Source organism: Podarcis liolepis (genome assembly GCF_965112155.1).
Source record: "Podarcis liolepis genome assembly, chromosome: 12".
NCBI classification, from domain to species: Eukaryota; Metazoa; Chordata; class Lepidosauria; order Squamata; family Lacertidae; genus Podarcis; species Podarcis liolepis.
Window position 1 is genome coordinate 38,520,055 of NC_139563.1, and position 27,557 is coordinate 38,547,611.

The following is a 27,557-nucleotide window of genomic DNA, read 5'->3' on the forward strand; positions in this document are numbered from 1 at the left end:
CAATAATACAGTACTTTAATTTTATAATCAATTGGCCAGGCACTACATCTGAGAAGGCTCAGTCAGTTTTCTTCTGTTTCGTGGAATCTCTCACCCACCAAAACATACCCCCATTTTCAAATAAAATGATGCAAGGGAAATGCCGCAATACTCTTGGCTGACCACATGCATATTGACATATAAATACAAGTTTCTCCCTAGGTAATTAATTCAATGACCCTTATCACAGAACGATTAACGTGGGGCAGTAATTTACCCTGTACAGTATAAGACCTCAGGGGACCATTGTGGCTAATTAAGGAACTTTGAGTCTTACAAGATACGATATTACAGAGATTAAGTTCACTGATGCAGAGATCAAAAAGAGGCTGTCAGATGAACAATTGCTGCCAGTGCGTAAAATGCCCCCCCCCTTCTCTCTTTGTTCCCCAAACTCTTTGAAAAGCACATTCCTAGACACTTCATTTATTATTATTTTTGCAGAGTCCTACCCTAATTTGTGCTTTCTTTTGCTGACCACATTTCAGCTGCTATCTATCAGCTGCTATTTTTTTAGTCTTGAGACGTGACACTGTCAACAACGGCTGTGGATACCCTCTGGCTGGATCGCAGATCCTGAGTAATCTGGGGCTGTCAAATGGGGGGATGGGACCCTTGAATGGTGAGGAGAAGGGGAGAGAAGGAAATGTATGCAGGCAACGTGTGTGCCCCCCCCCCAATTGCATGCTTAAGAAATGTTTAAAATTTGATTGAAACAGGCAGTTCTGCTGTAACTCCATTGTAAAGATGCGACACCAGATGGCGCTGTAGAGCAAAAAACATTGTCAATGTGATTTTATATAGGTTTTTATTTTCCTTTTGTTATAACAATCTGATTCATGAGTTATTTATAGTGTTTTTTCCTGTCTATAGATCCAGCCCAGGTCAGGTCAGCTCTGGGTTGTTCCAGGTTGGATCAGACCCAGAATCAGATCGATGGGTGGGGGCAGGCACAGCTCTTCTTGCTCCTATTGTGGAATCATCAATGCTTAATAAAGTATTTAGAACAGTAGCTAGCTGTCTGGCTCTTCCAGTGTACTTACTGTAGCATCTACTTTTGGCACACTCCTGCAAGCACCTGAAAGGTAATATTAGTGTGGGTGTTATGTAGTGAGTTGAATAGGATCCAAAATGCAGCAGGCTGATTGGTCCTAGAACAATAGGATCCAAAAGGTAGCAGTCTGACTGGTCCCAGAACAATAGGATTCAGAATGCAGCAGTCTGATTGGTGCTAGAACAATGCAGCAGTATGATTGGTCTGCAGGAGCCACCCAATCCAGCTCCGGATGGAAGTGAATCCACAACCTGATTGGCCTACAGGAGAATTCCGGAATTAGCCAATCACATGCAGCCCATTGTGTAAATAATGTATATAAAGCATATACTTTGAGGGGACTTTCATTCCTCCTCACCACTATGAGCTGAATAAAGAGCATGAAATCCACTCTCGACTCTGAGTATATTTCAGTGGATATGCCCCAGACTGGAGCGTAGTATATCTGAAGGAATGTCTCCACCCCCATCGTTCTGAGAGTCTTCTAGCAGTTCACTCACTGTGAAAAGTGAAGTTACAGGGAACCAGGTAGAGGGCCTTCTCAGTAGTGGCACCCTCCCTGTGGAACGCCCTCCCATCAGATGTCAAGGAGATAAAGAACTACACAACTTTTAGAAGATCTCCGAAGGCAGTCCTGTATCAGGAAGTTTTTAATGTTTGATGTTTTATTATGTTTTTATATGTGCTAGAAGCTGCCCAGAGTGGCTGGGGGAACCCAGCCAGATGGGCAGGGTATAAATAATAATAAAAACATTATCCATTTGTCACCACTCTGGGGGTGAAGTCAAACTGCTGCATTAGCAGCACAAAGTGACCTCTCTGCATGTGTATGGAAGTCCTGGGCTGCCCAGACGACAAGACTATATTCTTGCCTCAGCCTCAATGATGTGGTCCAATGGAAAGCAGAACAATACATTTGGCACCAGCTTGGCTGCAGAAGTTGACGGAAGGTGGCATACAAGGTGTCTTATGGACTCTACTCTAGACTTCTGTAGGGTTTACTCCTTAGCCTTTTCTTCTACTGAAGATGTCTTGCAAGGCAGTAGACGTTTAAGTCAGTCTTTTCCTTCTTCTATGTGGGCCACCTTCCCAGGTTGATGAGCCTCATCTGCTCCTCACTTCCCTTTACAGCATGTGCAGAAACCGCCTTCTTGTCCATTGGACCCACTATTGGTCTCGTTGACTCAATCCACCAAAGCCTGTCCTCGTATGGCAGAGGAAGTCCCTAACTCACCGAGGGTTTGAGACTCATCAGCTGCCATTACCTGGTTTAGCCAACCAGTCAAAGCCATTTCTGGGCTGTGGCCGCTGTCACATGTTGACAGTTTCTAGGAGCCACAGGTAAGAACTGAGTGCAGGGTGTGGACCAAAGGTGGACAGACTACCCCAGAAGGAGCATGACATGTCCTCCACCAAAGGTACTGCCGATCCCCTAACACCCTCCACACCCCTTAGTGATGATAGCTGTGCATAATCTACTCATGTTCAGCTAGATTCGTCATGCACAGGCTCTCTCCCTGTGGCCACTGAAGTGTAGGTGGGTTCCCATGAGGCAAGACGCAGTGATACAGCAAGAACCTTTATTGAACGACATAACTGGGAAACAGGGGCAAAGCAACTGCTTATATACATCCCTGAAAGCCTGGGCCACTCCCACTCCCAACATGATTGGCTGTCTAAACTTCCAAGCTGCAAATCACGACTCAGAGTTCATGGGCCAATGGCAGAGGCCCAAATCCTGAAATGTTCTGTGACTGGACATCATGTATCGAATCAGAACACAGGAGCTCAGAATCTTTAGTCCAGACTCAAGCTCAGGCAAACACAGGTCACTGAATAAATAACAGCCACCACACTGCCAAGTACAGATGTGACTTGAAGCCTGCAGTCAAAGCCTATCAGTCAGTAGAAGAGTCTGTTAATCAATCCTGGCTTCTCCTTCTCGTTTTGTGGATGTGCCCAACACGGAAACCGACTGTGAGGAATATAAGCAATTGCAATGCAATTAATCCCACTTAATTGCATCGTTTTTAGATGTTAACATAGTCTGCCTCTCTTATTAGGCAAAACGTCGCTAAGTAAAATTCCAGTCACACATAATAAGCCTCTCTCCTTCTCCCACCAAGGCTGCAAATGTACTTTTAATCATACAGTCGGTGCTAAAATCCTTGTGAGTCATCAAGAGTTCTGAACATTGAGCTCCGATAACATCAGACATTGTGTTCTGAGCAATTCTGTTCTAATTTATTATTAACACACTACTAGAAAATGCCTTTGAAGCTTCCGAGCAGTAAATCATGCCAAGCGCACCAAATAGCAGCGACCACAGCAAATAAATTACAGTTTCCAAGTTCCAAAATATTCATCATGGGGCTGTGGGAAGAACGAGGGAATAATTGCATTACAGAGCCACCCAGAACCCTTGGAATTCGTATCGTCAACCACATGGTTTATAAAGATTTGTTTTATTCTCGGCTGAGCGCAAGAACACCCAGGTGAACATTCTTGATCAGCTGTGCCCATCATTTGTAAATTAAAAAATGGGGGGGGGGATCGCATATATGAGAATGAGTATACTTGTGAGAATGAAGAAACCAGAGAATGTTTACCATATTTTTGAAGGTGATGGTTCTTTAAGTGGTTGATGCTGGGATAAAGTGATTCTCTGCCCTTCCCCCTTTAATGCCACAAAATAACATTCCACAACTAAAATGACATTTTGACACTTGTTGGACTAGAGAGGAACTGAACTTAGAGGGACCAAAACGGACCTATTCACCCAGTCCTATGCTTAATAGGAGCAAGTCCCATGGAATGCAATTGATCTTACTTCTGAGGAGACATGTATAGGATTGAACTGCTGATCTCTATGCCCCGGATGCTCCAGGGGTATGAGGGTTCCATTGTTAGTATTACTGTATTAGCAGTAATAGCATTTCTACTATTATAGACTCCCTCCCTCTGTGGCTCAAATCATATTACCTGCACGCAGAGGTCAGGGTTTGAGTGGCAACATTAATTAAGGCGGTTATTGCTCTTTTTGTAGTCTGTGGAATAGATACTTGCACTAGCAACTTTCTGATTATTTTTTCAATCATATTATGCACTTGCATGTCTATACCCCGTAACCTGGCTCCATATAGAAATATCTGCTCTGCAAACCTTCAGAGCAGAATCAATTATCCTTTTAACAGGGTTTTTTTTTCAAGAAATAGTCAGTGTAGCTATTAAATTACAGCTGGGGAATTCTAGTCACAAATCTTCATGCAGCTTTTAAGCTTGTTGGGTGATAGCCAGTCACCAGCTCTCATTCTAACCTACTTTACAGGGGTGTTGTGCAGTCATAAAGGGAGGGATCTTTGCTGCCTTGGCCTTCTGAGAAGGAAGGGCCGGATATAAATGAAATACCAAACAAATCCAGAATGAGTTCCTCCAACAGCCTGTTTTATTTTCATGATTCTTTGATAGTGTAGTAATGCATCAAAAACATTCTCAACTCCTGGAACAAAATGTGCCTTTTTTCTTTTTTACAACAGACACTCCCTTGTTTAGGAAGGAAATTCTGAATGAGCATAATGAGTTGTACATTCTGATTGGTTTTCAGCTTCAAGATCTCCCCCACCCCCTCCTGATTCTATTGCTTGCAAGGATCTGATTTGATAGGTGAAGAACAGTGAGGGCATTAGGACCAAGAAAAAGACACACACACACACACACTCACTGCTCTGTTATGTCTGGCAAAGTGTGTACTTATGTGTGAAACTGAGCCCCAGTAGTTTGCATCAATTGATCTCGAAGCATCAGAGGAGAGGAAGACAGAACTGTCAACTCTGCTTTCAACAGAAAGTCCTTTTCATCTGCATCTCTGACAACATTTGGAATTTATTTCTGCTGTTGCAGCCAACCTGTGGAAGAAAACCATCAAGACAATTTGGAGTTGTTGTATTTTTCCTCCTCTCTCAGAATTAGAAGGAAATGGTTCAACTTTTAAGATACTTTTTAATGGACTTCTTGGCCGACTCGTCGCATTTCTCCCACAAACAGAAACAAAACTGGAACTCTGTACAATGACAAGAGATCATTCTTTTGCTCAGCGAATCCTTCTAATCTGTGAGGTCTCCTTCCCAAGTAAATATAGCCATTTGAAGAGCTAGGATTTTATTTGCAAGTAAAGGAATGAAGCATCAGCGGTAATATCCAAAGCTGGTCCCCCAAGGGGTTGCAATGAAGCAGACAGCAGCTCCACGAGGCATGTGTGACTGGCTTTTAACATGACAATCTGTGTGACTTTGCTACTGAAACTATGTACCCAAGGACAAGGTGCAGGTATGGGCCACAGAAACTGCAGTTCCTCTTGCTGGTGCTGGTGCTGGCCTTTTTGCTGATGATGGTAACAATGCTGAACCCATCCGTCAAAGATCTGAACAAGGAGAGGATAGCCCAGGCTGCAAGGTCTGTCCCTAAAGAAGGATACCGTGTGGATTTCGGCGAAACTCAAGAGATCTTAGATGCTCAGGAGGACAGCCAGCAGCATTTGCCCCTGGAGGGGCTGTCGCCTTTCATCTCCCTAAAGGAGGATGAGCTCTTGGTGGCTGTAGGGTCACTCACAGCCAAGAGGAACCACAGCAGAACCAGGAAAGGATACCGAATGGTCGGGCAGCAAAGCAGAAGGCAAGAGGAGAAGAAACAGGTGCGAGGACCCGAGTTCCTGCTGAAGTCTCTTCCTCTGCCGGGTGGAGAAAGGACTGAGGCAAGTGAGCTGGCAATAGGTGGCCTGGAAACTTATGGGTTTAATGAAGCGCTCAGCAAACACATCCCTCTGCACAGGGAGCTACCTGAGGTACGGCATTCTTTGTAAGTAAAGCTTCCTAATTAACCTTGACCTTTCCAGTTCTCAAGAAACAAAAATTCTTTCGCCCCTCTCTGGAATGCAGATCTCTTTTATCTCAGCGTGAGATAAAAACAGAGCGCTCTCTCTCGCTGTGTGTGTGTGTGTGTGTCTGTGTGTGTTTGCTTAATAATAATAATTTATTATTTATACCTCGCCCACTCTGGGAGGCTCCCAACAGAATATAAAAAAATAAGATAAAACATCAAACATTAAAAACATACCCTAGATTAGAAGGGGGCTTGTGGCAGCAAGTGCTCACCCAGAATGAACAATATAAAACTTGGAAGGAAACAGCAGGCATTTTGTCACATCATCCATAACAAGCAAAAACAAATTTAAGAGCAACTGTGGAATGTAATTCATTGATACACTGTGATGTTTTTATTTTTTATTCTCTTTTCTGACCCTTACATAATACTGGCAAATCTTATTGCTTCTGATATGTCACCTTGGATATACCAATTCAGACACAAAGGAATGAGCAACACACTGTTTGGGGAAAGTTAAAAAATTCACCACAGCTGCTTCTGTTCCACTTTCTTTAGCAATTGAAGGAATGGTACTCCTTCAACTAGGAGCATAACAAGTTTTAAATCTGAGTGTGCAGTTTCGATGTTTAATAAGGTGGGTGGTGGCCTCTACTGGGAAATGTGGGAATGGCAGAACATTTGAAGAAAAACGCTTTTTTTAATAGCAGGTGCATAATTTCAGGGGTAATTCTTTCTTGCCTGTAGCAACCTGTAACTATAGATGTGAGTGGCCAAGGTGTATGCTCATGATATCCACATCATATAGAAGATGAAATGAGTTTATTCTAGTACTAAATGACACTTGTACAGGAAGTACACTGAGATACTGTTTAAACAGCTTATAATCCGGTTTTACAATGTATTTAATTCCCCCCAGGAATCCTTGGTTTATAAGCAGTATGGCTACTTAGTAAACGTATTATGCAAAACAGTAGAAGGATTGTATGCATCATATATAATCCTTATTAAGTTCTGTAATGCCACAATTAAGGATTTCATGGTGGAACTAGCACAATATGGGAAAGTCAGGAAAACAAAACAGATAAACCGATAACTTTTAAGAACCATTTCATGCAAACTTTTAAGTTGCAAGAACACTGTCAGAGAAAACTCAAATGGGAAGAAACCAAGAAGCCCAGATTCCCCAAACCACTGATACCTGTAACGACCTTACAATATTTTTGAAAATGTTTCTCTTCTAAGTTATCTCAAAATGTGATACCTTTGACTGCTGTATCAACTATATTCTACAGTACCAAATTATCGAAGGCTTTTCACCAAAGCCAGACTAAACGTCTTTCCTTCTGAAGTGTTGTGAGGAGTTCCCTACCAGGAAAGACTTTGCTCGTGTGCTCAAGACATCGATTCCATAAAACATATTTTGTTGCACTGTGCAAAACATGAGCAAGCCAGGGCTGAACTGATATTACCCTTGCTGGTACCTTTCCCGGGAAAATCAGAGGCTCACTATGTCAGGTTTCTATTGGAAGACCGGACAAATGCTAGAACATTAGCAGTGACCAAGTTTTTATAGGTGGTTGCAAGAACCAGTGATCCCTATATTCTGAACGAAATGCTTGTTTAACCTGGAGGTAGGCTGTATGAATTGTGTATTGCTTTGTAACGATTTGTTGGGTCTCTGGACCGTAATAAAGGTTGATGATGATATTCTATAGTGTTTTCAGTAACTGAAAGAAGGATGGCAAAATGCAAGACCATCCCTAACATTAGGTAAGAAGCAGCAGATTGTGGGTTTCATCAGCTCTGCTGCTGCATCAGAGCATACATGCACATGGCCATGTACCTTCCATGAGTTCTCACAGGTTGTCCTGAGTCATACTAGCCAATTTTCACATCACAGGGCTAAAGCAGAGCCACAAGAGGATCTCCACCCATGAAATCTTATTTTAATAAGGTGATATTGTCCTAAATGAAAGAGGATAAGCTTTGATTTTTGCAGGAAATTGAAAACAGTCACTTGTTTTAATTAAAGCAATATATAACTTGCTGGCTGGCATCTATTCACTCACAAGGCAGGTGAATAATGGCAGCATTATAGCTGTCTTTGCATTACATATGGCATTGGATTCTAAAGATTTAATTATGCAGATGCAGGCAATTTCTGCTTGGCTAGCACATTCTGGGGTCAGCACTGATGCCTGAAACAAAAAAGCCCCACACACTTCCGGTTTAGCACAGTTGTTCCAGGGCATGTATAGAGTTACAGCTAAACCAAAAGACCACTGATTTTAGGTCTGTTTGGAGTAATTTTATATTGCTAAGAATCTGAGCCTGTGCAGATTCATTATGCAACAATTTGGATGTATCAATATTTGTTTTTGTGTCTGTCTGAAGAAAGTTCTGTTAGTGAAGCTTTGAAACCATATTTTGGTCTGTACATATCCAAGAGGAGTCCGTTTTTATTCATCCTGTTGCTTCAAGCTGTGCAATATTAATATACGCAATAGGGTCCCCAGATGGTGATGGACTACAACTCCCATCATCCCTAGCTAGCAGGACCAGTGGTCAGGGATGATGGGAGTTGTGCTCTACAGGGTTGGTGAAGTAGAATCTGGAGATTAGCTATGGAGGAGAAATTGATAGAACACAATAGACTGGCTAGAGGGGTCAAAACTTGGAAACTTGGTATATCTTCATGGATTTTAGTAATAAACAAGATATTAACTGACTTCCTCTGATTTTGCCAAGACCCCTGTTGTCAGACCTAATTCCTAAGCATTACTTGGCTTGATAACAACATAACCTATGTCTGCTTAATTTTACCTTGCATTGTGAATACTGTCTCAGTTGTGAGAGTTTATGAAACCGGATGTCCTACTGAAAGATTGAAGTACTGAAATTTTTAGTTAATAAAATATGTGTATGTATAAGGTAAGATAGCCAGGCACAAGCCGGGTTCCATGTAATTTGCAGGGCTGTATTTAACAGTGAATTTAAAATAATAATAGTAATTTTCAGTGTTTACATTTTGTCCTTTACACAGGTGCTTGAAGCAAGAAGCCAGCCTCAGGCGGCCTACAGCAAGTGTCATTATCTGCTTCCATGATGAAGCCTGGTCTACTCTCTTGAGAACAGTGCACAGTGTCTTGGATACAGCACCGAAGGACTTTCTCAAAGAAATCATCCTTGTAGATGACCTGAGTGAGCAAGGTACCTGGCTCCCACAGCCAGACTGTTCCTAACAGATGTCTGCAGAACACGGTATTAACAGGGTCATGTTCAGTGGCGTAGCGTGGGGGGTGCAGGGGGGGGGCGGCCGCACCGGGCGCAACATCTGGGGCGCGCTCGCACTCACAGCTCTCTGCCCCTACCTGGCTCATTCAGGGTTAGGGGGCGCAAATAACTTGCCTTGCCCCGGGTGCTGACAACCCACGCTACGCCACTGGTCATGTTGGATAAACAGAGGAATGGTTTGGTGTGTTCAGTACTTTAAAATTCACATTGGCTTCTTTTACTTATTTCATTTAATTGTTGTGTCCATGGACCCCCACCCCAAGAAGAATTTGGATATTCTGTGCAGAGTAGCACTGCTTGGGTGATGGGCCTCGTGTGGTTCTTGGTGCCTTGACAAATGTCCAACCTTCCCACCCTCTGAAGCTTCCATTTTATTTCTTCAGTGAAGGCAGTTCAAACTCTCAGTTGCATATCATATATTTTGAATAGTGATTTGTTGCTAACAGTGAGGTACAGGCATGTGTGGTGTAGGGAGCCAGTGTGGTGTAGTGGTTAAGAGCAGTGGACTCGTAATCTGGTGAACCGGGTTCGATTCCCCGCTGCTCCACATGCAGCTGCTGGGTGACCTTGGGCAAGTCACACTTCTCTGAAGTCTCTCAGCCCCACTCACCTCACAGAGTGTTTGTTGTGGGGGAGGAAGGGAAAGGAGAATGTTAGCCGCTTTGAGACTCCTTAGGGTAGTGATAAAGCGGAATATCAAATCCAAATCCATGTATGAATTAGTCCAACAACCAAGGAAACAATATAGAAATTGGTAAGACAGACAGGTAGATAAACAGGCAGACCGGCAGGCCTAGATATTAAATAAAGCTCTTCTTTGCTTTGTTTTCTTCTGACTCTGTAGATTTCTGGGTCAGAGAGGAAAAAAGAAAAGCTAGCCTCTGGAAACATTTGCAAGCTTGGTTCTTAGAGAGAGGTCTACAAACTCTGAACTAAAATTCGAACCATTGCTATTTCAATGGCAGGATTTCTGAAGTCATCCCTGAGTGACTACATCTCTAAGCTGGCAGGTGTGAAATTGATTCGGAGCAACAAAAGGCTGGGGGTCGCCCGAGGCCGCATGCTTGGTGCTGCCCGAGCCACGGGGGACGTTGTGGTCTTCATGGACTCCCACTGCGAGTGTCACAGAGGTTGGCTGGAGCCTCTCTTGGACAGACTAGCCAGCGACAGGTAAATGACTGCTGCTCTCCTCCTGTTGTCTTGGTCCATTGTTAGGGGACAATGGTTGCAGCCTACAGGGTTGCCGTGGCAGAATGACTCAGGTTTTCATAAACATTGACAACGGTTGACCTGTGGGTGGAACTAGGCATTGTCTTGGTAAACATGCATTTCCCAACCAACATTTACTGAGATAACAGGAATGCAGAAGCATGGGGCATGAAGCACACACTCCCCAACATTTCTCCGATAGAAATAGGGACATCCTGTTCCATAATACTACAGTAATAACTTCTTTATTATTATTTATACCCCGCCCATCTGACTGGGTTCCAACCTATATAAAAACATAATAAAACTATGCAGGGCTGCCTTCAGATATCTTCTAAAGGTTGTATAGCTATTTATCTGCTTGGCTCAGGGATTGCATAACTCCATACCATCCCAATATTTCTCCAATGAAAATAGGGACGTCCTAAGGAAAAGTGGGGCATTCCGGGATCAAATCAGAAACCAGGATGGCTTCTATAAATCTGGGACTGTCCCTGGAAAATAGGGACACTTGGAGGGGCTGAAGGAGAGCCTTGCTAGATCAAGCCTAAGGCCCATTGAGTCCAGTGCTCTGTTCTCACAGAGGCCAACTGGATGCCCATGGGAAGCTCCAGTGTCACAGCACTCTCCCTGCCTGCGTGATCCTTCAACTGGTATTAAGAGGCACACTGCATCAAACATGGGAGAGGAGGGGAGATTTGCTTAAACCTACCCAGGCCTGCCAGTTTTCCTCTACAGATGCCCCTCTGGCTGTTTTTTTCTCAAACTAGGTTTGCTTCCCATTTCAAAACTCAACTGAGAACCAATCCCCAGTGAGTGCCCCTTGTTAGTCTCCTAAGAGAAACCTGGGCTTGGCAATCTCCAGTTTCCTTTATTACACTGCATTCTGCTCTCTTCCCTGACTGCCATTCCCTCTATTTCCGATGTTCAGACATGAGCACCGTTGCTTATAGAGCCAAAATGCTCAAAACAGAAGGGCCATCAGACTAGGGGAGACCCTTAGGTTTGAATAAGTACAAATAATCTTAAGGGGGGGAACTAAAAGGGGGGGGGGGCTTGAGGGCCAAGCATCTGTTCAGTGGTCATGGAATGCTGGCTGGCTGTTGAGGAGGTAGCAGAAACATAGCTGGAAGGGGGAATGGAATGGAATATGATGGTGGAGGGCATGGCTGGCTGCGACACTGAACAGGAGAACTCCATGCTGCAACATTTTGTTGCAGGCCACATATATGTCCTTAAAAAAAATTGTTTTCTACATCTAGTATTCACTCATTTCAAATTATGGTGCCTGGAGATGTGAGGTGCTTGGCTGCATTTGGTGTTCAGAGGGCTGATAAAATTTTAAAGGACTTGGGAAGCTTCTTGACAAGCAAAACACACACACACACACACGCACCCTGCACACACACATGCATTATGCTCAGTAATAATTCCATACTATACAGGCACACTATAGAATGAGAAACCGAATCATATATTAACAAAATTAATTAGCATAATAAATGTTACCAGAAGGGATTGTATGCGCAATGATATTAATGCAGAACATGAATCCAGCAGGAGCGCCGACTTTTGTCCAATTAGCATTTTGGGGGAAAACAAAATTGCAGACTTGTTGCATCATCATCTTTTAGATCTCGCATTTCCAAAGCTTATGAAACATTCATAAGCAAACAGAATTTCTGAAAGAATGCATTAGTTCACACGCGAGACACTGCTAGAGCAGATAAGAAAAAGCAGCAAAAAACCCCCGGCTTCCTCATGTTATACACTTGTTAGATACAATTTCTTCATGCTTCTGCGTCTTTACAATATCCCGAGAGACAGTTCAGGAGGTAAGCATGGAGTGCCTACGTTGCTTGACCTGTTAATTTTAAAATATTTTTTTCCATTGTCTGGTCCAGAAAGGCCACACATCTCCCAGTCGAGTGTCAGGCCTGGGAGACTGGTGAAATGGGTTCAAGAAGGATGGGAGGCAACCAGCTGGTGCCTGCTGCATTTCTGTGCTTGAGGCTCAGCTGAGGAGCCTGCAAACACCATCACTGATGTGTTAAGTTTGGGAGGTTGACAAAGAGCCATATCAGTTGTCTTTTTCAGTCTGCCACCTACTGCCTGCAAGGTTTCCAAGCGCGGCTGCATCTTTGGAGAGAATGAAGTGCCCCGTTGTTTTCCTCTGAACAATGGAAAACTCCTAGCTGAGTGTTAGGACAGGGCAACAGCCTGCGTTTCCATTCTGATACAGTGGTACCTCAGGTTAAGAACTTAATTCGTTCTGGAGGTCCGTTCTTAACCTGAAACTGTTCTTAACCTGAGGTACCACTTTAGCTGCCGCTGCACCGCAATTTCTGTTCTCATCCTGAAGCAAAGTTCTTAACCTGAGGTACTATTTCTGGGTTAGCGGAGTCTGTAACCTGAAGCGTCTGTAACCCAAGGTGCCATTGTATACCAGAATGGAATCCCTGGGACTTTTCACCAGGCTGACTCATCCCTGCCTCTCGACCTCCTTCAACCCACTCTCCTGCTTCAGTTTCTGCCTCTGATTCTAGACTTCTCTCTGCCACAAACTCTCCCAGCTCTCTGAGCCCTGTCACCTCTTCAGCTTCTGAAACCTGCACCTCCTAATCTCCTGCCTCTTCGTTGTCCCACCATCAAATCCCCAGGCTCTGAGCTTCTCCCCCTAAGTGGTCACCCAGCTGGTTCCTCCCACTATTCCTCTGTGTCCAACCAATCCGTGACCTATGGCATGGGCTATCCAAGGGGTGGATAGAAATCCTGGTGTGCTGTGCAGTGGTACCTTGGTTCCGCAACGGCTTAGTTGTCAAACAAATCGGCTCCCGAACGCCACAAACCTGGAAGTAAGTGTTCAGGTTTGCGAACGTTTTTTGGAAGCCGAATGTCTGACATGGGTTCTGATTGGCTGCAGGACCTTCCTGCAGCCAATCGGAAGCTGTGCCTTGGTTTTCGAACAGTTTTGGGAATCGAACAGACTCGCGGAACGGATTAAGTTCAAGAACAAAGGTACTACTTTTTTTTGTCCATCTGTCTCTGTTATGTACTGAAGTTCTCACCCTGGGCCAGCAGGAGGATACTGTAGATAGTTTTCACTCAGGTCCACATATGCAAATAAGGGATTGAAAGTGACGTTCAGTGATTGGATAGTTACAGAAAATGGTTACTGTTGCGTTCTACTGGAGCTCTGTATAAGCAGGCTGGCTGAACCCTTCAGCTCAGTTCTGTTCTGGCCTGCGAATAAACAAGAGCTGTTTGAAGAATCGCTGTGTCGTCTGATATGTTCACCCACAACTTAACAGTCTCTGACCTGAGCAGGTGCTGTTTCATCTAAAACATTTTGGAAGCACTTTTTTTTAATACTGTAGAACTCTCCATTGTCTCCCCCTGACAAAGATACTTGTCAAAATGCCCTGGGCTATTTAAGTACAGTATATTCATAAAATGTGTTTTGGCATCCGCTGAGGTTCAAGGCCTCTCCTTTCCTTTTTTGGGTGGAAGGGGGAGAAATTTTTAAGGCTTCCCGGCTTTTGTTTTTGTTTTCACATGTTTGGCATTTCTTTGGAATGTGTCCCTATGCAAAAAGAGATCCTACGAAACTTCAGCTTTTTGTGGGTTCCAAAGGATGTGGTCAGTCTGCCCAAACTGCGAGCAGCATCTGGCTTTAACAATATACATACCAGAGCCATATGAGAAAATCTATTTTGAAAAACAAATTGAGGACAACAGATATGATTTATTGGGGTATGTTCACTGTCCTTTTTAGAGTGTTGTATAAATCAATAACAATAACTATTAAAGTTTATTTAAGCTTTAAAATAGATGAATTACCGTAATTAACTTCAATATTTATATTAAACCTCTAAGAATAATGCACAATGTTCATGCTTATGTATAAACAGGGGAAGTCATTTCATTGCCAATTATTTTTGATTCAAAAAACAAAAAACCCTTGGTGTTTTTTTTAACGAACTTCCATATTGCTGGGCTACAACTCCCAAAATACCTGACCATTTCACATGCTCGCTGGACTGCTGAGACTTGTAGTCCAAAGACATCTGGAGGGTCACAGGTTCCCACTCCTGACATATTCCAAAGAAAACATTTAAAACAGTCCCTCATGATCCAGACTCCCAGCTCAGTTGCCTGGAACCAGTGTTGCTAAGGCATTTTGAGATGGGGTGTGTGTTAGGGTTCCCCCCACACACTGCCTGATTCTATAGAGTAACATTGGCAGATACTTGCCAGTAATTTATGCTCCATTTCAAAGTGTTGAGGAGCTGTTGATTGCCTGCCAATTTTGAAGCAAAAAATAAATAAAAATGAAAGGAATTTAAGAAGCACCTGCCAACTTTCTTCTTATTTTCTTTTGGAAATTGATGCCTTTGTAGTAAATTCACTATGAAAAGATTATATTCTTCTGTGATTATGACAAAAACAGATGCTTTCAAAAGAAGCACTTAAGTACAAACAAGAGGTAAGATAGCACAGCTAATTTTATTATTCATTATAGTCCTTTGAGTCTGTAAAGTTTCTCCCTCACACACACACTTTTGGTTTTGCTCTGTAAAAAAAACATAATCGTTTGTAGCCAGACTGGACTTTGAATCTTAACTGGTGTAAATTTGTTTTGTGTTCATTTTATTTCCATAGGATCATGCTGATTTACAACCAGAAGATTTAATAACGTACATTTCCCCCTCTAGCTTAAACATTGTTCCAGCTACGCTATCACATTGACTCTTTGGGAATTTGGCAAATGACATAGAGAGAGAAAGATTAAAATACATTCATTTTCCATTCCTTTCTTGACAATTCATCCTTAAAACTTACAATCCTTTCATAGCTATAAACCATGGGAATCTGGCGCTCTTACTATTTTTGTAGCAATATCTTCATAAGAACATTTTAAATCTGTGATTTAGTGCTCCCCCCCCCCCCCAGAAAAATAGGTTCTGGTACTCACCATGAAGTTGTTACAGTTAATGCCACACTTTTTAACAGCAAAAAGAGGAGCCGGTACTGTGTGTGCTTTGCATACCCCCCCCCCCCAAAAAAAAAGCAGAAGAAGGAGATATGATATCCACTCAACTATTTCTTCCTACAGTCTCAGGTTTGTATCTAGCTAAGTGCTACTCAGACCAGACCCAGTGAAATTAATGGTCCTTCATAATGTCTGTCTATTTCAGCGGGTCTCCTCTGAGTAACATTAACTTTATATACAATGCATTTCAAATGCAATTTGTTTTCTTGCCCACCGGTCAGTCATTAAGTTATAGCATTTTTACTACGATTGCTTTTGCATTTTTTAAAATATTCATGAACAGTAATTACATTTCATTCATAACTGTTGGCTTAAAAAAAGTAGCAACAAATCATGAATACATCATATCAAATGGTCAAAATATAGCCATCAGGGCAGAGTCATTTGGCCTATTTATTAAAATTTATAAGGCATGTCCCATTATTTTGAAACAATCTCTGGCATGTTCTTTTTTCCTCATAAATTTTAATATTCCGTAACCTTATTAATTAGCATGGAATTCCATATTTTCCTTTTCCACTGGCTAGAACTTGTTAAAACATCTGGTCTCCCCACTCTAGACAATGAATTTTATTAGTATTTTCCACACAACAACAACATTAAAAATATCGAAAAATAACAATACACAAAACACAAAAACCAACATTCAAAAAACAAAAAACAAAAAATCCATATCTTACAAGTTAATAATATAAACACTAAAAAGAAAAACAAACATTGACTTCCACCAATCCCACAGCACCTCCTTTATCTCTCATTGTCTTCCTGTTTTCCTTATCATCTCTATCCTAACATCTAGATATAAATTCACTTTAGACAATGACATGCATTGTCATAGAATCATAGAGTCAGAAGGGACCTCAAGGGTCATCTAGTCCAACCCCCTGCAATGCACGAATCTCAGCTACAGCATCTATGGCAGATGGCCATCCAACCTCTGCTTAAAGTCCTTGACTAATACAGAATGCTCCTTCCTAATCTTCTCCTTTGTTGCTTCCAAGAAATGTGGTTCCATTTTTCATAATAAAACAAAAGCATCTTTCATCACAACCATTATTCTCAGTACTGCTACCCATTCATTAATTTATATACTGCTTAATGTCTGCATGTGCTTGAGAAGAGAATAACATTGACCAGGGTGGGCTGATTCCTGTTGGTGGCTGGTGGCCATTGTCCAGAGGCACCATTTTATAGGATCTTGTCAAGCGTCAGGGGATCCAACCCCAATGGTAGATTGCCAGGAATGGATATGACAAGGAAGTTCTTACCAGTTGCTTTTTATTCAGTGTTCACAGAGAGAGGCTTAGAAAGGCAGCCTCTTGAAATAATGGCGTTGCTCCGAGTAAATCTCCCCTCCCCTCCTCTCCCACTTCCTCATTTGTCATCCCTTCTACGGCTGGCGCTGAGAGCTGTTTGCTTCTGAGCCATTTGCTCTCCTATTTTTAAGGCTCTCTGGGTTCTGGGAGATGGTGGGTCTGAAATGCTTTCTAGTGATAACGTGTCAACCAGCTGCTCTGGTTCTGCCTCTTCCTCTCCCATTATTTCCCAACTTTTCCCCTCATCTTCCTCTGAGCTGTGATCTCCCACCAACCTCTGTTCTGAACTGTCGTCTTCTTCTCTGGAAGAGCCAGGCTGGGGAGGTTGTCTCCACCATTCCTCCTCTGCCCAGACCCTCTCAGATCTGCACCATGGTGACCCCCTCTTTTCCGTCACCACAACCAATAATAATGACCATGATTCTTGCCCCATCTGTTATCTTTGAGGGTGGGCAGGGTGCTTTCACCTCACTATGGGGACGTCGCATGATGCTGCGTCAGCCGAACATAGGGATTCAGGAACAAGTTGAAAGCAGAAGCAATTGCCTAATGATACAGCTGCCCTCTGCCTGTTGCATGCCATTATTCCTGGAGTGGGATGACAAAAATGAATAGTCTCTGGTCTACCTGGATGTTTAGAGAGATGCTCGCTTTCAGACAATACCTCTCAGTGCACCAGCAAATTGTCAGTGTCATCTTGGGATTAACCCTGAATTCAGTAGGGATGTTGTTGTTGTTTAGTCGTTTAGTCGTATACGATTCTTTGTAACCCCATGGACCAGAGCACGCCAGGCACTCCTGTCTTCCACTGCCTCCCGCAGTTTGGTCAAACTCATGCTGGTAGCTTCGAAAACACTGTCCAATCATCTCCTTGTGCCCTCAGTCTTTCCCAACATCAGGGTCTTTTCCAGGGAGTCTTCTCTTCTCATGAGGTGGCCAAAGTATTGGAGCCTCAGCTTCAGGATCTGCCCTTCCAGTGAGCACTCAGGGCTGATTTCCTTAAGGATGGATAGGTTTGATCTTCTTGCAGTCCATGGGACTCTCAAGAGTCTCCTCCAGCACCATAATTCAAAAGCATCAATTCTTCTGCGATCAGCCTTCTTTATGGGCCAGCTCTCACTTCCATACATCACTACTGGGAAAACCATAGCTTTAACTATACGGACCTTTGTTGGCAAGGTGATGTCTCTGCTTTTTAAGATGCAAATTAACCAGTTTTTCAGTCCCATCCCCAACAGTTAAGTTATCATTCTGCAATCACTGACCTTGCTCAGTCTGCACTGGCCTGATTCCCCCCCCCCCTGGGTTATTTTTCTTAATGATTTGTTGCGCTTCAGGAAACCCAGGGGGTTCCCCTGAGGCTGCTATCTTCCTCTTGCACACTTTCAGCAAGTTTCGCAAATTATCCGTAAAAACGAACAGGATGTTTGTCTCTTTCCAGAAGACGGATTGTCTCTCCTGTCATCGATGTCATTGACTGGAAGACCTTTGAGTATTACCCCTCTGCGGGCCTGCAAAGAGGTGTTTTTGACTGGAAATTAGATTTCCACTGGAAGCCACTGCCAGAACTCGAAAAGAAGGTACGACTGTCTTCCATCAGTCCCATCAGGTAATGGTTCACCACCTATTGCTGTTACCTCTAAGAATCAGCTAGCAAATCTCTCACAGCTGCTGGGGAGGTGGTCATATATCTTCTGACTATTATTTTGAGGCTTTTAAGACATTTCTTTGTGCTATGCTACTTCTCTATGCATTAGGAAATACAGCAGAATAAAATATTAAAAAATGAAATGAAATAAATCTAACACATTTAAACATTCTCTAGGAGTCCAGCAATACCCGGAATAGTAGTAGCAGTGGACCGACATTATTTCCAAAATACAGGGGGTTATGATTCTGACATGACCCCGTGGGGAGCTGAAAATCTTGAGTTATCTATAAAGGTAAGCACTTGAGATAAATACATCTCATCTCTTTTGATAATCATGTTTTGACATGACATACCCCTCAACAGTCGTGAGGAAAGTGGGGCATCCCTCTCTCTTTTTGCGTGACGGCAGCCATTTTGAGGGCAGTGGTAATCTTGTGTGGCACCCTAAAAGCTGCAAAAACCTGCAGAAAAAGCACATCTTTTGGGCCACGATCTCGCACAAGCGTAATGTAGAATAACTGCCGTAGGGCATTCGTAACACAAAATGGCTACTTTGAATGCATGGATATTTATCGAAAGGATGAACTGAAGGGAAAGTGCCCAGGGATCACTGGTTTCCTGTCGCCATCTTCTTTCAGCTAAGCATGGGGCTTAAAGGGCATTGTTGGACACGAAATATACTCTCGGCAGCAGTGGTAGGTGTTGCCGGGCCTCGCAGCAGCGACGGAACAGCGGGCTCTTCCTATGTTGGGCGGAACTCAGCGCCTCTGTTTACATCCATGCCAAGACAGGATCATGTTAAATCGAAAACGAAAACAAAGCTTCACTTCTGTTTCAGGCCTGGCTGTGTGGTGGCTCTGTAGAAATCCTTCCATGCTCCCGGGTGGGACATGTCTATCGAACAGGCATACCATACAACTTTCCTGCTGAAGAAGCTGTAGAGAGGAACAAAATCCAGATAGCTGAGACCTGGCTGGGTTCATTTAAAGATCTCTTTTACCAACAGGACAAAATGGCACACTTAATTAAGAAGGTAAATTCCTCAGAAGTCGTTGCTCTTCAGGGAGAGCCAAATTAAAAGATTAAATTCTACAAAAATTGCACCCTTCAATTTTTGGCAACACCTGTCCATGCTCCTTTGTTCTTTCCTACTTTATTTTGCTTCCCTTCATTTCTTTCCCATTTACTTCTAAAAAATAAATGTTCCCAGAAGATGGTTCCTTTTACATGATTTGTTCCATTTACTGTACATGATTTGGGCAGACTTTGCATAGATATTGATGTGACAGTCACGTGATCCAAAAATTCATGTTAAAGTCTCATTTTTAAGACCAAGGCTGGATCTACACTGATATGTAAAAACACTATTAAAAGCTATGAAAAAGTTATATAGCTCTCAGTGCAATTTCCCATTGCAGATGGATCGCTGCTCTGCAGTGCCCTCTGGTGTCACATTTTTATATCACATTTTTAACATTATAACTGACCAGTGTAGATTCGCGCCAGATATTTGTGTGTGTTTAATTGATAAAAGAAGCTGACTTTTCATAACTATATTAACAAAAACAGTAATGTTAACTTGCGGTGTTCAATGAATGGTAGAAATAAACTACAATGCAGTGTGAATTACTGGTGCAGATATTCAAATATAAAAGTGTGTAGTGTAGTGGTTAAGAGCGGTAGACTCGTAATCTGGGGAACTGGGTTCGCGTCTCCGCTCCTCCACATGCAGCTGCTGGGTGACCTTGGGCCAGTCACACTTCTTTGAAGTCTCTCAGCCCCACTCACCTCACAGAGTGTTTGTTGTGGGGGAGGAAGGGAAAGGAGAATGTTAGCCGCTTTGAGACTCCTTCAGGTAGTGATACAGTGGGATATCAAATCCAAACTCCTCTTCTCTTCTTCTTCTTCTTCTTCTTCTTCTTCTTCTTCTTCTTCTTCAAATATATATAAGGGTGTTTAATAACTTCGTAAACTATTCTATGTACTCGCCACAGACTGAGAAGCTGAACTGCACAGAGCGTGTTCTACTGCAAAAGAGACTGGGATGCAAAAGTTTCCAGTGGTTTATCTCAGATGTGTATCCTGAACTATACCCACTACAGCATGGACCAAGATTTTCAGGCAAGGCAAGTGAAATCTGTACTGCTGTTGAGGCTCATTATTAAATCGAACTTTCTGGCAACTGAACTTTTTAGTGTTATTATTTATGTAAAGTAGGGGTCGCCAAAATTTTGAGGCCAGTGGACCCCTTTAAATTTTTGAGAAAGTGCCATGAATTGCTGCCATGGAGGTACAGCATAACATAAATTGGCTACCACATCTAAAAGAGCAGAAATACAGACAGGACACAAAATAGTGCAGGCACACCCCTAATCAGCTCCACCCCCCATCAATGGAAAACAACACTACATCAGTCATTGCCATGCATGCATATTGCTAATTAGAATTTTTCAGCAGTTGAATTTTTCAGTGTAATCCTATTTAAAGATGAGCCCCACTGAGGTCAATGGTATTCTGAACTCAATGGTACTCATCCAGAGGAAAATCGCTAGATGGTACAAAAGTATGAAGCCATTTGCTCCAAGTTGATGAAGCTCTGTCCATAGTTGCTATACCAGATTGCAGCCTAAGTGAAATTGTGAGCCTGCCAGTCTGTACAAGCTTTCCTGAGAGTAAGTTCTACTGAACACAACAGAGCTTACTTCAGAGCAGACATGTGTATGATGTTTGGGGTTGCATTCTTAAAGAGAGCAGATGAAACATCAGACATTATGCTAAGAGGTGGAAACATAATCAGGTTTTGGAAACAAAAATACGGCATTGAGAAGGTTAATAATTTCAATCTCAAGAATTAAAACGCAATACTACTTTGTTAAATTTCCATGTTTGAAATGAGATTCCACTGTGCCTCTCTAATTTTGAAAAAAAGCTAATTGCACACTATGTTTAGAGGTGTGCATCAACCACAAATTGCCCACAAAACATCAGCAAGTACCACTGTGGTCTGGCACTTCTGGCCTGTGAACCAAAATAGGCCCACTAGGTCTTCTCATTTGGCCCATGAAGCCATGCCATACCCACCTGCCCTACACCTGATGTCATATATATAAAGCCTTCCAAGGCACCCTGATTCAGTTTGGGATTCATCTGAATGTAATGCACATTCTTATTATTTATGTTAAAACACAAATGATTCTGTTCAGTCCTTATTATATGAACTTATTTAAACTTGCCTTGGTATGTGATGACTTTGCTTAAAAATGTACATGAAATCTACAATCCTATACATACTTACCTGGCGGTAAATCCCATTGAAGGCTATAGGGCTTACTTATGAATAGACACACACACACACACACACACACACACACACACACACATTGGATTGTAAAACTGATGCACAAACACAGACAAAAATGATAAATGTAAAAGGGAAATAAATTTCTTTTTAACTCATAGTTTTTGCTTTATTTCAGTATCAATATTTATTTACAGCTGTACAATACTGGGCTTGGACTCTGTGCAGAGTACAGATGTCAACAGGATGCTGGTGGCAGCTGTCTTGCACTGTCACCTTGTAGTGACAATATCAACCAGGTAATTTGAGTTTTCAACGCAGGCACACAATTATATCAAGTTAGATCCCTGCTTTGGAAAAAGGTTGCAACGATACGTCGTGGATTGCAGTGATCCTGTATTAGCTTTTCTAGGAGACTTTGTCAGCTGAAGAGCAGGATACAGACTGGGATTACAGCAAAAAGTTGCAGTGTGGAGTGCTGCTGTTTATGATACTGACCACTACATTTCAGTTCTCTCACACCTTCCTCAATACGTCAGCCAGCATTTCTCTGTAACTGAGCACACTCACATTGGGCTGCTTTTATTTTGGTATTTCCACACCTTGGGGCCATTTTGGCCATTCACAACCCAATCAGTCACCAGAAACAAATAACAACAACATGTGTTACATAGAAAAGAGTGTTAAGGAAGCAACACTGGAGAGGATTGTAGGAGAGGAACTCCTTCAAAGTGTGAAAAAAGGTGATAAAAACATTATAGGGAACAGTTTCAGAAACTAGTGCGAGTCCAATAAATAATTGAAGGGAAATTGGAAGGAAGACTCAGACGAAGGCCCAGATATAATCATATAAAGTTCTGTAGATTAAGGAGGCTGGGAAGCAGGCAGAGACATACGTGGAGCTGAAAAGAATGGAGAGTTGCCAATGGTCAATAATGTGAAATGCATGAGAGTGATTCACCTAAAGTTACTACCATAGGCTGGTTAAGCTTGCGGCTCGAGTCTTTCCCCAGCTCTCGCCATTATTCTATGAGAAGTTAACCTGTACCACCACATTAAGCTGCAAAATCAGTCAGTGTAAGACAAGTAGCTTAGAAATGGATGACTTGCTGCTAAATCTCCCTTTGTTTTGTGCTAGTTTTTGCTATCTTAGTGGCCGAGATTAGCACCTATGGCTTCTCCAACCTCTTACATCACCTTTTGTCTAAGCTAGTGTGTTCCTGGCTTCAGGTTTTGGTTGGCCTAGGCCACATCTCACACCCCAAAGGGGAACATCTCATCACTTTCTTATTGGCTTGAGTGCCATGCGCAAAAAAAAAGGCATTTCCTTCTTTCATTTGGTGCTTATTTTAGCAAGCACAAACAGGAAATTATGTCTTTTAGCTCCCCCCTCCTCCATTCTCCAGTTGTGTTGTTCTTTTGCTTCCTTAGCACGTTGAATACAATGCCATGAAGGAAATCTGTTTTGGTTCCATGCCCCAGCTTTGCTTTGATGTCGAGCGTGAAAAAGTTGTCCTTCAAAACTGTACAAAAAAGATGGAAAACAGCTCACAGCACTGGGATATGAAAGAGGTATGTGGCAAATTTGGCTCAAGGCTATATTAGCAAAAATAGCTTGATGGGTCAAGGCGCCTGGAGGTTTGCAAATACTTCTGTTTTTATGCCACAGTCCTGTCATCGGCTGCATGTAAAATATGTGTCCCAAACTAGACAAAGGAATGCTGCACAGATCAAAACTGGGATGGCCTTTTTCAACCTGATGTTTGAGTAGGTGTGAGAATATGCCCTTATCCCAGAAGTGATAGGGTGTGTGGCTTGACCACACCAACCAATCAGCAGTGAAACAGGCCAACGCATTACAAGCCACTGCAAATCCATTAAGAGCAATTCCTACATTTCTTTGGGACTCTGGCAATCATGTAGAAATACATCAAGGTGCTTACGCTATTGTTTTATTGTATTGACCATTGTTTTATGCCACACCGTGCCCCGAGATCAGTTCATATATGATGGAATAGAAATGTCATAATTGAAAACAAAACACAAGATAGTGATTTTACGTGACTGATAAATAGTGTTGATGATAAGCCTAACATTATTTGGTCTTTGTTCATGTGCAGAATGGAATGATTGTCCATCTTCTTTCTGGTAAGTGCATTGGGGCCATGAAGACAGACCTTTGTCTACAGAAATGTAACAAGGAGGCCAATCTGATGTGGCGATTTAATCGTTCATACCATGTAGATGAGAGATGACTATGAAGACCTCCCTGAACCCCATTATCATTTCATCCATTTGATTCCAAGGTGCAAGAAAAGGGAGCTGAGTATGTTTTCTTGGAACAAAAAATGGACAACATAACAGATGCCCAAGTCGTGCATTCCCACCCAAAATTTACTGAAGTGTTTTGGTATAGCAGTGAATGCTGGGTTGATTCCAGGAAACAGGAGATACAGAAGAGATGAAATGACTTTTGTTTATGCTGCTTTCAGATTGCACAGAATGCTTAACTGGGCAATATGGAAAGATATCATAAAGACCAGCTACACAGATGCAAGATACTGAGATATTTTTCTTTCAATGAATCTTATGGAACAAACTGCCAGAAGGCACGTGTTTAATTTAGTACGTTGTATAATTTATGAAAAGTAGTTTAAAACTATTCTTCTTGAAACTGGAAAAAATCTTTTCTGAAGAGCATCAGTATGACTCAAGTGGAGGCCTCACGAGCTAAACAAACAATCCTGATCAATATATTGAAAAGTACTGCCAAGGGTTCTTTAAATGAACATCTAAAAACAATACCATATATGAAAACAATTAAAACAATTCCAACACAGATGCATAACAGGACAAAGACTTGTTGAAAGAGGAAGATCTTCAGCAGATGCTGAAAGACTAAATAGAGACAGTGCTTATGTAATGTTTTACTGGAAGACATTCCAAAGGGTGGGGGCCTCACACTCAAAGCCCAGCTTCTATAAGGAATGGAACAGACCACCTGAAAATTTGCCCCAAGTGAATTTTCTCATGTTAGTCTTTGTTTGCCACTGAGCCCAAGGAACACAGTGGGAGAAATCATGTCGAAATACTTATATGTGGGAAGATTGTGGTCATAGCTTTGCCAGGTCAATGTCAAACACCAAAGCCAAATATCTGGAAAAGTTTTTATGCTGATGTAAATCTAAATTACCGTATTTTTTGCACCATAACACTCACTTTTTTCCTCCTAAAAAGTAAGGGGAAATGTCTGTGCGTGTTATGGAGGGAATGCCTACGAGTGGCATGCCTACGGATTTTCCTCCTCTAAAAACTACATGCGTGTTATGGTCGGGTGCGTGTTATAGAGCGAAAAATATGGTAATTCAAATGCGTGATTTCAGATTCAAGCATATATTGTTGTGTGTGGCAAATATGTCCCCACTTACTCCATAATGGGAGTTCAAGGGAGCCTGCAGAATGCTTGTACTGTTCACATCATGGATTGCATATCGTCTTTGGTTAATTTATCAAAAGTAAAGCCCCATGTTTGCAGGTGATGACGACAAAGCTGTCTCGAGCCAGTGAAAGGGAGGGGCGAAACCAAAATGACAAAATACGCTCCTGCTTTGTTTGGTATGGAAAAGAACCAAGGACACAGCACGACTACTTTTCCTTTTTAAAGAAAAAAACAGTGAGCAAGGAAAACTCGACTCTCCTGAGTGGAAATTCTACATTTGGGTGGTCTTTCACGATCTGTGTGGGGCTGGCAAAGAGAACTGCTGAACGAAGTTTGGCTTAACTTGGCAGGCTGACAAATCCTCCTCTGAGAAGAACTTTTAATTTTGGTAGCATACTGACAGAACTGAACTGGTTCAGATCACTGAATATATCAATGTATTTCACCGACTTCTAAAATGTTTTCTCAAAAATGTACCAACGTCTGAAGTCTGCGCTATTGCAGTCTTTAGCTTTGGAACTTCTTAGATTAAGAACCCTGTGGAGATTCAGAGAGAATTTGCTCGTCAGCTTGGGAAGTGAGAGCAATCAAAGTGAAAAATCCGCTTTTCCGGGCAGGCTTCTATGCTTTTGCAGAGCAGGCCAAAATTTATCTGGTCAGTCTAACTACGCATCTATGGTGAGGAAAGCCTGGTACCACAAATGACAGCTCACACATTATGGCATCCACAAGGAAACCAATGCAAACAAACCTCCATACGGCAGCATCTATGTGCAGAGGTGCTCTGGGGAGTTTCACTTGTAGACAGTGCCACAGGCACTTTTCATTTAAACATAAGGTTGTGCTGCCTCCAAGCTGCTGACTGAGGCTTTTCAAGCAACTTCTGTGTGGAAACCATAAGGAAAAGACGAAGGAGTACAAAACAGCGTTCTTCAAATACCTCAAGAGCTGACACATGAAAGAGTGGAGAGTCTAGTTCTCTGCTGCTGCAGAGGGCAAGACTCGGTCTAATGCAGGGATCACCACACTTTGGGTCTCATGGGTATATCTGCAAACCAGATAAACAAAGGCCATTCTATACAAACTTCCATCAGCTCCATCCAGCACAGTCATACTGGGGCTGGAGTTGCTGGAAGTTAACAGTCCAAAACATCAGGAGGCCATCAGTAGGAGGAGGTTATTTCTAAGGTCAAGCAGGCATCATACCTTTTATGTTTCTGAAGGGCATCAGTGTTGTGACACCATCAGGGATGAAACCTTTGGTTGCTGCCATGAACCTTTCATAAGCAATGCCTGCTTTGTGCAATGCGTAAAACAGGCTGTGGAGCTAGTTGATATATGTTTATATGGTTTAAATGATTTGTCGGAATTAAACCAAATGAAATGGGGGGGAAACAAAAACAAAGGCCATTCTAGTCTAGCATGGGTTTCACAAAACAGAACAACTCCTATGTATTTCAATATTAAAGTGAATTTTTAAATAACCATAGTGTATTAGATGAGATTCCCAAGCTTGCCTCACTTTTTACTGCCAACAAAGCAATCAGAAAATCAAAGTTGGTACTCAGTAGTTCTGCCACTGTGATATTCAAGGGTCACATGGTGCAAAAGCTACTTTGATGGACAAGATCCTTAATTTTATAGCTGAAGCAGAAAGTATAATGTTTTGTAAAACCTCATTTTCTACACAAATCCATCACTTTAAAGCAGAAATATTAAAACAACTGAAGAATAGCAAGTTAAAGTTCATTTAAAATGCAGAATAAATATTTTTTACTTTTCAGACATAGTGGTACTTTAAAAATATATCAGTCTACAAACTTTCAGTGCCACCTATTGGCCACCAAAAGCAACTGCTGTTAACAAATGGAATTAACAGCAAAGAAACATATTTGATTGCACAAATGCACAATGTCATTCTGTGTAGTTGCAAGTTAAATAGATTGCTTGATTCTAAAGATTCTTGTAACTCCGCTACTAGATTATTAGTGGAAAACAGTAAAAATAAAATCAGTGTGTGTCTGTCCACAGCTCCAAGATTAGGAATTTAAATATTAAATTGTAAGCCTGAAGGATTTACAGTTGTGTGGACAGGACATCTAATCATTTAAAACCTGATATTTAGGTGCACTTACAGGAATTCAGGAAAAACATATTGAAGTCATCAGGGTAGATATTTTCCAACTCAGAATCAATGTAATAAATATATGGAAACTGTCACCAAAATCTCACATCCTGAAACTGCAAGCCCAACTGAAAAGTCCACTCACAAACCAAGTAAGTAAGGCAGTGATGATGATTACAGATACAAATACAGTGGTGC

General features: G+C 42.1%; 1 protein-coding gene across 5 annotated transcripts; it reads left to right on the plus strand.

Annotated features, from left to right (window-relative positions):
- The first annotated feature begins 4,745 nt into the window (after nucleotides 1-4,745).
- On the plus strand, nucleotides 4,746-26,968 carry GALNT15 (polypeptide N-acetylgalactosaminyltransferase 15). 5 transcript variants are annotated; one of them, XM_083468194.1, is made up of 11 exons: nucleotides 4,746-5,947; nucleotides 9,018-9,184; nucleotides 10,234-10,438; nucleotides 18,288-18,455; nucleotides 18,672-18,789; nucleotides 19,336-19,530; nucleotides 20,492-20,623; nucleotides 21,974-22,094; nucleotides 23,227-23,367; nucleotides 23,916-24,973; nucleotides 25,145-26,968. In XM_083468194.1, exons 1-8 carry the CDS (start codon nucleotides 5,397-5,399, stop codon nucleotides 22,076-22,078), a joined length of 1,641 nt encoding a protein of 546 aa, XP_083324320.1. In that variant the 5' UTR covers nucleotides 4,746-5,396; the 3' UTR covers nucleotides 22,079-22,094; nucleotides 23,227-23,367; nucleotides 23,916-24,973; nucleotides 25,145-26,968. The 5 variants fall into 5 exon arrangements, with proteins under 5 accessions (XP_083324320.1, XP_083324321.1, XP_083324322.1 ...); XM_083468192.1 differs by having other exon boundaries at nucleotides 4,747-5,947; nucleotides 21,993-22,094; XM_083468193.1 differs by lacking the exon at nucleotides 21,974-22,094 and having other exon boundaries at nucleotides 4,747-5,947.
- Nucleotides 26,969-27,557: the final 589 nt, after the last annotated feature.